This window comes from Hypanus sabinus, chromosome 10 (assembly GCF_030144855.1).
Source record: "Hypanus sabinus isolate sHypSab1 chromosome 10, sHypSab1.hap1, whole genome shotgun sequence".
In the NCBI taxonomy this organism is placed as follows: domain Eukaryota; kingdom Metazoa; phylum Chordata; class Chondrichthyes; order Myliobatiformes; family Dasyatidae; genus Hypanus; species Hypanus sabinus.
Window position 1 is genome coordinate 104,771,913 of NC_082715.1, and position 12,073 is coordinate 104,783,985.

Consider the following 12,073-nt stretch of genomic DNA (forward strand, 5'->3'; position numbering starts at 1 on the left):
AAAGATGTGTACTTCCATGTTCAATGTCTACGTTGTGGGTTTGGAAGCTGCCTTTGAAGAAGCTTCCATCACTAAAGATCCTCACCACCCAGGCCATGCTCTTTTCTCCCTGCTGCCATCAGGTAGAAGGTACAAGTGCCTCAGGACTCACCCCCAGGTATCTGAACAGTTACTACCTCTCAACTATCAGGCTCTTGAACAAAAGGGGATAGTTACACTCATTTAAGGACTTTATTATATTGTTATTTCATGCTCATTACTTATGGCTATTTATTTATCTCTGCATTTCAACAGTTTGTTTACAGTTTACAGCTCCTGAAACTTACAGTTACTGTTCTACAGACTTGCGAAGTATGCCTGCAGAAAAAAGAATCTCAGGGCAAAATGAGGTGTCAGGCATGTACGCGGATAAATTTTACTTTGAACTTTAAAGGTAATAAGAGTATAGTTTGTAGATAGTATACAGAAACCACTGTGCAGATAGAAGAGAAAATATTTTAGTATGGATGGATGGGTGCTAGAAGGAAAGATAGGTTTGTTGATAGCCTGATGCTGAGGCAAGGTGGCACAAAAAATGGAAGATGATCCACTGAGGCAAGGTGGGAAATGGAAAATGGAAAACAGAGAAGAACCTATCGTAGCTGAGACCATAAATGGCTGAAAGAATTCCTCCTCATCTGCTATAAAAGGGCATCCCTTTATCCTGAAGCTGTGCCCTCAGATACTAGATTCTTCTACATATGGAAAGATTTTCTCCACGTCCATTCTGTCCAGGCCATTCAGTAAATGGTAGTTTTTGAAGAGATCTCTTCCTTCTGAACTCCAAGAACAGCCCCAGAGACATCAAACTCTATGTTAAGACTTCCATTTCTGGGATTATCCTTATGGATTTCATCTGGACTCAATCCAGGGCCAGCACATCCTTATTCAGAAACAGGGTTCACAATTGCTCACAATATTCCAAATGCAGGCTGACCCATACCTTCAAACCTCAGCAGTACATTCTCACTTTTATATCTCTCAAAATGCTAACATTGCATTTCCCTTCTTTACTACCAATTCAACCTGCAAATTAATCTTGAGAGAATCCTGAACTGGGTCTTAAGACCATACGACCAAAGGAGCAGAATTAGGCCATTTGGCTCATTGAGTCTGCTCTACCATTTCATCATGGCAAGTCCATTTTTCCCCTCAGCCCCAATCTCCTGCTGTTCCCCTGTATCCGTTCATGCCCTGACCAATTAAGAATTTATCAAGTATACATAAAGACTTGGCAACAAATTTCACAAGTTCACTAGTCTCTAGCTAAAGAAATTCCTCCTTATCTCCGTTCTAAAAGGATACTCCTCTACTTTGAGGCTGTGTCCTCTAGTCATTCCCACCACAGAAAACAACTTCTCTGTGAGGGTCTTTCACCATTCGATAGGTTTCAATTAGGTCACCCTTCATTCTTTTGAATTCCAGTAAATATAGGCCTAGAGCCAACAAACTCCTCATATGACAACCTGTTTTATTCTGCAGTCATTCTCATGAACCTCCTATGAACTCCTTCTAGTTTCAGCACATAATTTTAAGGGGCCCAAAACTGTTCACAATACTCCAGGTGAGGCCTCAACGTTACATCTTTGACTCACTTTGAAATCTCTCCATTTAGAAAATAGTCTGGAACTTTATGTTTTTATGTCAGATTTCCCTACACATTATTCTATCTTCCATTTCTTTGCCCAGTTTGCCCACTCTATCACTTTATCCAAGTCCTCCTGCAGACTCCCTGCCTCATTGACAATACCTGTTCCTCCACCTATCTTGGTGTCATCTGCAAACTGGGCCAGAATACCAAGTTTGCAGGGAAGAGAAGTACTGTAAAAAGAAAATGCAAAGAAATGAATAAACATGCTAAGAGCCTTTTTCACCACAGTGGAGGAAGTATCCCAAGTAGAACAATAAAGGCATATTAGAAACTGAATGCAACAAAAATTTGAATAATTTTAGATTATGTGGGACAGGATGGCATAGTGGTCAATTTACAGGACTAAATCCCTATGCAGCTGTGGAGTTTTAATGCCAGTAAAGCTTAAAGTTTAAAATAAAACATTAATATCAGTATTGGTAATCATGAAACCACCAAATAGTCATATAAAACCTATCAGGTTCATTACTGTCCTTCCAGGTAAGAAATGTGCCATTCTTATCCAGTCTGACCAAAATGCAACTTTAGCCTTTCCATTGTAACTTGGCTGGTTTTAACTGCTTTCTGACAATAAATGCAAACCTATTCAGTGACTTTTACATTCCATGAAAAGAAATGTACTGATATAGAAAGTGGTAGCATCAGAACTGAAAACAATGCAAAACAGAAAATAAAAATGAGTTTTCTTAACAAACATATCCTAATATGAATGGGACTAATTCAGATTTTAAGTTGGCAATTTAATTAGTTGGATATCTACATGTAGAATTAAGAATTTCATTCTTCACTCCAATTCTGAATTGGCCATTCTCTATTTAGTGGAGGCAGGACAATTGGACTCTACACAAAAAGAAGTTTACAGCAGCCTTCAAGCTCTATGCAAATCTGAGCCCAATCTTACTGCCTTCTTAACTTTTCAAAAAGCATTTAATGTCTCCGCTTCAGCATTTAATGTCTCTGCTGCTCTGCAGCAAGTATTTCTCATTTTTGCAGCTAGTAACAAAAACATTTAGGGCATTTAAATGAAGTACAACATTTTCCAATGTTAAATTATGAAACCAGTAAGATAATAAAACACAATAAACACAGAATTCTAGGCCTACAAAGATCTTTGAAGAATGATGCTGAAGTTTAATTTATAGTACATCATTCATTTTTATAAGTTTTTAATATGGAGAATGAATTAATAATTTTACTACTAAAAACTCATCTCCTTAACTGACCATGGTCTAGAAAATGTTCTGCTATCTTTCACTAATTAAACGACGTTATAAATCATTAGTGTTGCTTGAGAAAGACCTATAAAGATTGAGATCTACAATTAAGCCATTTAGAGAAAAGTGTTATCAGGTTTTTGTCAGTTTTAATGCAGCTCTACTCCAATGATCTACTGCTGCTCTCTGTATTTGAGCCATTGCAATCTTCTGGCCAGCTCAAGCAAACAACACAAGTTGTACTCTGACACCTAAAGGGAGTACTTAATGTGTGGATACTGCTATGGTCTGAAGGACAATAGGAAAGGTGGGTGTGTGCTCATAAATCATCAGAAAGATACAGACAAGTTGGTGAAGATGATGTCCGAAACAGCATGTAATTTTGTACATAAAGACCATGGAGAACGTTTAGGAGACTGGCAGAGAATTCTCAGCAAGGGCTCTTTGAGTGCAGTCTATGAATATCACTACTTGGGGAAACCTTGACACAGCCAAATCCCCATAATTGCAACACACAAAATGCTGGAGGAACTCAGGAGGCCAGGCAGCATCTATGGAAAAAGGTACAGTCGATGTTTCGGACCAAAACCCATCATCAGGACTGCAGAAAAATAGCTGAGGAATAGATTTGAAAGGTGGGGGAGGGGAGAGAGAAACTCCAGGCAACAGGTGAAACTTGGAGGGCTAGGAAGTTGGTTGGTGAAAGAGACAGAGGGCCATAGAAGGAAAAAAAGGGTGGAGGGGTGGGGGGGGTGGGGGAGTACCACAGGGAGGCAATGGGAGGGCAAGTAGATAACCTGAGAGAGGGATAAGGGGATGGGAAACGGTGGAGGCATTACTATAAGTTTGAGAAATCGATGTTCGTGCCATCAGTGGCCACCCACTTCCCATTCCGATATATTCATCCGTGGCCTCCTCCACAGTTGCAATAAGGCCACACTTAGGTTGGAGGAACAATACCTTGTATTCCATTTGGGTAGCCTCCAACCTGATGGCAAAAACATTAATTTCCCTCTGGTGCTCCTCCCCCACCTTTCTTTCTTCTTCCAGCTCCGACTACTACGCAGCATTTTTCTCTCCAGTCCTGTCGAAGGGTTTCAGCCTGAAACATCGACTGTACTTTTCTCCCCCCATAGATATTGCCTGGCCTGCTGAATTCCTCCAGCATTTTGCGTGTGCTGCTTGGATTTCCAGCATCTGCAGATTTTCTCTTCCCCGTGGTTGCTCTGTCTACTCATGTAGACTTAAGGAAATGGCAAAAGACTTTGGCCTACAAAGTACAGGTTGACCATCAAGCAGCCATTTACTGTAAACAAACCCCATTTTATTTTTCCTACGTTCCCATCATAAGACCAATAATGTGAACTGTCGACTTCCTTCTCTCCACAAATGTTGTCTGTCCTGTTAAATACTTCGCAATATTTTCTATTATTATTTCAGATCTCCAGCATCTGGATCCCTCTTTTTTAGCTACATACAATAACTTCAGTTTAGAGGTTTTCAAATCACAGTTCCAGGGCTGGTTACCCTGCAGAGGATCACTATATTTTCCCAGTCATGCAAGATAGGACACATCACTCGAAAGTACAGAATATTAATTTACAATTGCTTCTTGCTTCTGCTCAGTCAGGCACCTGGTCAGTTTCCATACGGAACTGAAACCTAAAGCCTGACAGCAGCTGCCACAATCAAACATTAGCAGCCCTGTAGCCAGAACTACCATCAGGCTAATTGTCACTCAGCTCATCCCTCCAAAAGAGACAACTTTCCCAAAGCTGTACTTCAGTGAAATTAAATAAATTCTTTGGTTTTTGTTTTCACAGGACAATAACCTTTCAGAAATGTTAGGGAGTCAAGGATCTAATGAAGGTGAGGAGCTAAAAGAATTTAGTATTAGAAGGAAAAGCGAACTGGAACTTGCACTCGAAAGTTAGTGTCCATTGCCTGAATACTTGTATCCCAGTGTACTAAAGCAGGAAGCAAGTGAAAATAATTTATTATTATTTTCCAGAATTCTATAGATTATGGGCAGGATTTTTAAAATATATATACTATTAGGTGCCTAGAACAGGCTACCAGAGATAGTGGTAGAAGGAGATAAGAGTACTTAAAATGTTCTTATACGGCTACATGAATGTGTAGGGAATGGAAAGCAATAGATCATGTGCAAGCAGAATAGAGAAGCCCTTAGCTCTGAGTGAAGTCATCCGGATACCGTCCTGACAGCGGTTTTTTAGCAGGCTTTCTTATTTTTACCAGGCCGAGTTGTTAGCTTGACGCTCAACCCAGCATGGATGGAAAGTGTGCAAGGGGGCTGGCTGGATTTGAACTCCGGAGCCTTCACTCCGAAGTCTGGTGCTGATGCTACTACGCCACCAGCCAGCTGCAAGCAGATTCAATTTGGTTTAATTCAGCAAATTGTTCAGCATCTTGTGGGCCAAAGGGTATTGCTCAGTTCTATGCTTTCTGGAATCGTTTCTGCAGATTGGCATGTTTAATCTCGCTAAAGGAGGGAGAGAAAAATTAGGAAACTACAGACTATTTAGCTTAATGTCATGGGTGGAAAAATTGCTAGACAGTATTAAATAATAATAGGACACTTAGAAAATATCATCTGGATTACGAAAACACAGCATGGATTTTAAAAGAAATACATTGACGTATCTATTAGAATTTTTTTGAAGATATAATAGGTAAAATAGATAAAGCAGAGCAAGCAAATTTATGTACTTGTTGTTTCAAAAGCTTTTGATAAAGGTCCCAGATAAAGTGTCTGTAAAATTAAAGCAGAAGGTATTGAGGATGACTTATTGGCATGGGTTGATAATTGGTTGACAGACACATATAAATAGGGGAAAATTGGTCTTTTTGGGAATGGCACACAGAATCTAATGAGGTACTTCAGGGATCAATGCCTGGACCTAAGCCAATCATAATGTTTAACAACAATTTAAATGATGGAACTAAATATTTCGAAGTTTGGAGGCAACATGAAAGTTGGTGAGTTTGCAAATAAGAAAGAGCATGCAAAGAAGCTTTAAGGTGAGGTGGACGCACTGAATAAGTGGGCAATTAGTGGCAGATGAAGAACAACATGAGAAATGTTAAGTGATTCACTTTGGCAGTAAAAAGAAAAAAGTAGGTAAATTATGTATTTTGCTAGAAACAAGGGTATTTTGCTAGAAGTAAAAAATGGCCTGGTAAAACTACTCTTGCCGAGATTTGATCTATTTCCCAAGTAGTGATATACTTACCATATAGAGTGTGCAGTGTATGTTCAGACAAGGGATTTCAGGAATGGCAGTACTGCCATATGAGGTAAGAATAAGTTGCATAGATTTATCACACCTATCTATTTATTAGATTTGATGTGGGAAAGACGTTTTTCCTGGAAGGGATCAATTAGAAGTGAAATGAGGAAAAACCTCTGCACTTTCAGATTGGACTTCATAACCACAGAGGGCAAGTCACTAAATATTGGCTGAAATAATGGTATAAATAAATTTCTAGGCACAAAAAGGCACGAAGAGCTGCTTGGTGACAGTGTGAATATGGTACTGGGATGGATGATCATATTGGACATGCAGCAGGCTTTAAGCACTGAATGACCCTTTGCTGCAACTTTGTTTCTATTAAATGACACTTTTAATATACCAAGGTTAACTATGAGCAAAAAACAGCATAGCTTAAGAACAAGACTTCAGCCCACGATGTCTGCCCTGTTATGCCAGTTTAACTCATCCTATGTGCCTGCATATGATCTGCATCCCTCCATTCTCTACCTATTCACGTCTTTCTAAAAGCCTCTTAACCATTACTATTGTATTCTGCTTCAAACACCAACCCTGGCCCCCTCCCCCAGCAGCACATCCCAAACATCTTCAACTCCATAAATCTATGCTCTCTAGAAATTAACATTTCTATCCTGGAAAAAAGACCAGCTATATGTCCTATTGATACCTCTGATAACTTTATAGAGTTCTATCGCATCAACCCTCAGTCTCCAATACTCAAATATGACTCCGCAACAACAAAATACTTGAAATCAGTTGCTATTCAGTTTTTGAAATGCAGATGGTACTAACAAAGTTAGCATATATTCCCCACCCCAACTGCTATAAGTCCCTGTGTGAACGGCAACTATACTTCAATTGAAGGTATCTCCACAACTCTTAGAGTTCCACAGTTTACAGCAAACAACACTGAAAGATTGACAAATTATTAAATCACTTCAGCTTGGAGAACGCGAAATTGTGGTGCTTCCATGTACGTTGCTGCTGCGTTCTTCTCTATGGTAGAAGTCAGATGTTTTGGCAATGTTGTGAGAGTGGTTCTAACTGACTAATAACAACATATTTTGTATATAAATAGGAATACTGTGTTGGGAAATGTATGATAGTGCATTTTGCTTAAAGGAAAAGTGCAGATTATTATCTAAGTGAGGAGAAAATTCAAACACCTGAGGTGCAAACAGTCTTAGGAGTCCTCTTGCAAGACTCCCAGAAGGTTAGTTTACAAATCGATTCTGTGGTAAAGACGACAAATGCAATGTTGACATTTATTTCAAGGGGAATAGAATATAAAAACAAGGAGACAATGCTGAGGCTTTATAAGACACTAATCAGACCACACTTGGGAGTATTGTCAACAGTTCTGGGCCCCATATCTCAAAATGGATGTGCTGTCATTGCAGAGAGTCCAAGAGGTTCACAAGGATTATTCTGGGCAGGAAGAGGTTAACATATGAGGAGTGTTTGACAGCTTTGGGCCTGTACTCACTGGAATTTAGAAGAATGCGTGGGGATCTGAAAGAACAAGATAGGGTGTATGTGGAGACGATGTTTCCTCTGGTGGGGGTGTTCAGAACTAGAGGGTACAGCCACGAAATTGAGGAGCAACCCTTTAGAACAGAAGCAAAGAGGAATATTTTTTAGCTACAGAGTAGTGAATCAGTGGAATGCCCTGCCACAGAGTGCTGTGGAGGCCAAGACCATGGGTATATTGAAAACAAAAATTGTTAGTTTTCTGATTGGTTAAGATAGCAAAGGTTATGTTGAGAAGGCAGGTGTTTGTGACTGAGTGGGATCAGCCATGATGAATTGGCAGAGCAGACTCGATGGGCTGAATGGCCAAATTCTGCTTCTATGTCTTACAGTGCTATGGTGCAACGGTGGTGGAGGAAAGGAACATTTATAGTTTGTAATGTGCGTCGTTGTTCAGGTAAGCTGCTGTGTCCTGCATTCTATCAAGTTTTGTCCAAAATTGGAACTGCAACCAGCCAAACAAGTGGATACTTTTTTGAAATTCTTTGAACATAGCTTTAAATGAAAAGGCTTTGGAATATCAAAATGTATCATTCCACACAGGACAAGTCAAGTTTTGGTCATTGGTGATATCCTTGATGTTGATATTGGGAAATTTGGCAATTATAATGCTACTGAATGTTAAAACTATGTATTGGAGACTGGAATCCCTATGAACATTGCTTACAACTTAGCAGCTCATGAAGGAGTTTGGTCTAGATTTCTGAGAAACTGCAAATGGAAATTGAAAATTGAATATTATGCATCCATTAGCTATCATTCCTACTTCTTACTTTATGATAGAAAGAGGTCATTGATACAGCAGTTCAAGATGGTTAGGGCTAGGACACTTCCCTGAGAATTGCATATTAGATTTTCACATTCAAAGCCAGCCAGCTTCAAAGTGAAACTCTGAATTCTGACTGTACCGTTCACTGTTGGTCTGACCAATTGGTCTCCATGCTGCAGGATTACTTCAATGACATCGACTGGGATGTCTTTCATGATGAGGATGTCTCTGAGTTCACAGATGGAGTCAGCTTAATCCGGAAGTGCATCAACAATGCTGTCCCCCAGATGTTGGCCAGGGTCTTCCTGAACCAGAAACCCTGGATCAATAGTTCCGTGCGAGCACCACTTACCTTGTGACACAAAGCTTACCTGCTGGCAATCAGCAGCAGCTCAAGAAAAGCAGCTATGATCTGCGCAAAGCTATCAAGGCTGCGAAACAACAACAGGGACAAGATTGAGTCAAGATTCACAACGAATAGCACACGTGACCTGTGGTGAAGGTTTCATACCATCGCAGACTTCAAAGCCAAAGGCAGTGGTGCCGCCAATATCGCAGTCTCTCTCCCAGATGAGCTCAATCCACCTTGGTTTGATGTTGCTAACTCTGAGCCTCCGAGGAAAGCCAGCTACAACCTGGTCTCTCTGAGACTGAGGTATGCAAATATTTCCAACCAGTGAACGGTCGCAAGGCTAAGGGACCGGACAGCATCCCAAGACAAGTACTCAGGATGTGCACAGCACAACTGGCAGGTGTGTTTACAGACATTTTTAACCTCTCCCTCTCTCGGTGTAGAGTGCCCTCCTGCTTCAAATTATCGACCATTATTCCTGTACCAAAAAAAGACCAAGGTTACATGCCTGAACAACTGCCGTCCTGTTGCACTCGCCTCAATAATAAGCAAATGCTTTGAGGGGCAGGTCAAAGACTACACCTGCAGCATGCTACCACCCACACTGGACCCCTACAATTCACCTACTGACACAACCGATCGACAGACGACACAATAGCCACTGCTCTACATACCCTCTTTACACATCTAGATAATCAGGATGCTGTTCTTAGACTACAGTTCAGCATTCAACACAATAATTCCATCCAGACTCAACAGGAAGCTCAGAGACCTTGGCCTTGACCCTGCCTTGTGCAGCTGGATCCTGGACTTCCTGTCAGATTACCGGCAGGTGGTAAGAGTTGGCTCCCTCACCTCCACCCCTCTGACTCTCAACACAGGAGCCCCTCAGGGTTGTGTACTAAGTCCCCTCCTTTACTCTCTGTAAAACCAGCCACAGCTCTAATATGCTAATTAAATTTTAATTGTAGCCATCTCCATTCTGTTTAGCCATGTTTTGGTGGAACATTAATTGCTCGTGAATCTGAAAGCTTTTTGATGTATAGCAGTTGATTAGATATTTCTATATATTATATAAAATGATTCTTAACAATACTTCAAAATAATAGTTTTAATACAAAAAAACTGTTTTCTTACTTGTACGATAGACAAGACACATTTGCAAAATCACTGTACTGACAAACATTTTTATTATCGTTCTCATTTAAACTGAACACCTGCACAAATACTCTGAAGCATTTGCATTTCTTCTACATAGTACTAACAAGAAACTCACCTTGCTGATCATAAAAAAAGACAAGTATAGGTTGATTTGGTCCAAAGGCACAAAAAGCCACCATGTGTTCATGGGGATGAAAGGCTACACATCGGACAGCTGATGTATAATTCAGATCAGAATACATCGCCACTTGGTCTCCTAACAAAAAGGAAGACAACTTGAAATAGAATCAAATCATTACCAAGATCATAAGCCAAACACAAAATGATCACTATTACTGTATTATAAACACTAATGAAACATGGATCAGGTTACAGACAGATATGTTATTCTCTAAATATTTAGAAAAGTTGTAGAGACCAAGTTACATTTAAATACAATAATTTATTGCTAGAGACAAAAAAAGGAATTTAGCTCAGGGGAAAACTGCAGCGATCAGGTTCTAGCACTGAGTTTGGCTCTATGGCTCAGAAGGGAAGTGGGGAGTGAGGAGTATTGTTGTGATAGAGGATTCAATAGTTAGGGAATAGATAGGAGATTCTGGGGATGCAAAGGAGGCAGATGGATGTTATGCTGCAGACCAGATGCCAGGGTCAGGGAATATTTTTGGATTGGGGCTGCAGCATTCTAAAGGGGAATGGTGAGCAACCAGGAATTGTAGTACATATTGGTATCAACAACACAGGAAAGAAAAGGGATAAAGTCCTGGAGAGAGAAAATAGGGAACTAAATAGGAAGCTGAAAAACAGGGTCACAGGGTTAGAAGTCTCTGGCAGATTAATTTTTCAGATTTGTTGATCATTGGGATCCCTTCTTTGGAAGGTATGACATGTACCAAAAGGACAGGTTACACCTGTACTTGAGGGGGATCAAAATCCTTCAAGACAGATTTGCTAGAGCTGTTGCGGTGGATTTGAACTAGTTTTTCAGGGTGATGGGAACCAGAAAGATAAGTCAGAGGAAGAGGCAGTGGGTATACAGCTAGATATGTGTAGAAAATCTGTAAAGATTCAGCAGTTGATAAGTCAAAATTACAGTCAGTAAGATGGGCTGAAGTGCGTATTTTAATACAACTATCAGGAACAAGGACGATGAATGTACAGCATGGGTCATCACATGGAATTGCAATGTTGTGACATTACAGAGACTTGGCTGTCACAAGAGGAAGAATGACGGCTGGATGTTCCGGGGTTTAGGTGTTTCAAAAATAATGGAGGAAGGAAAAAGATGTGGGGGAAACAGCATTGCTAATCATGGATAGTATCACAGATCCAGAAAGGGAGGACATTGTAGGGAGATTGTCTACTAAGTCAATGTTGATGGAAGTCAGAAACAGAAGCGGAGCAATCACTCTACTGGGAGTAGTCTATAGAACCCCCCCCCAATAGCAACAGAGCCACTGAGCAACAGATAGGGAGGGAGAAAACTACACAAATAATAAGATTGTGCCTTCAACTTCCCTAATTGGCTTCTCTTTACTGCAAAAGGTTTAGATGGGACAGAATTCGTTAGGTGTGTCCAGGAAGGATTCCTGACTCAATATGTACCGGGCAGATTAGAGAAGCCATACTGGATCTCTTGCTACGCAATGAACCAGGTCAGATGACAAATCTCCGGGTGGGAGAGTATTTCAGAAACAGAGAACACAACTCCCTGACCTTTACTATAGCTTTGGAGCAGGATAGGAGATGGTATGAGAAAATATTTAATTGGGGGAGAGATAATCATGGTGGTATTAAGAACAGTGGTCAAATTGGGAAATAAAGATTGGAAGTGTGGAAGTTGTTTAGGGAGACTTGCAGGGGGTTCTGCATAAGTGTGCCCCATTGAGGCAGGGAAGGATGGCACAGTGAAGCTGCTGTGGTTACCAGGAGATGTGCAACATCTAGTCAAGCGGGAAAAAAAGCTTACTTAAGGTTAAGGAAACAATGATCAGGTAAGGATCTAGAAAGTTACAAGATAGCCAAGGAAGGAGCTAAAGAATGGACTTGAGAGATTGGAGGGGG

The 12,073-nt window shown here is 40.5% G+C and overlaps 1 protein-coding gene across 2 annotated transcripts in view; it reads right to left on the reverse strand.

Moving 5' to 3' along the window:
- The window catches only part of ahi1 (Abelson helper integration site 1), a 191,103-nt gene that overhangs the window by 122,982 nt on the left and 56,048 nt on the right, over nt 1–12,073 (reverse strand). For both annotated transcript variants that reach the window (XM_059982486.1, XM_059982485.1), the window contains exon 17: nt 10,125–10,265. In XM_059982486.1, the coding sequence (XP_059838469.1) occupies nt 10,125–10,265 (141 nt within the window). The remainder of the gene's footprint in view (nt 1–10,124; nt 10,266–12,073) is intronic.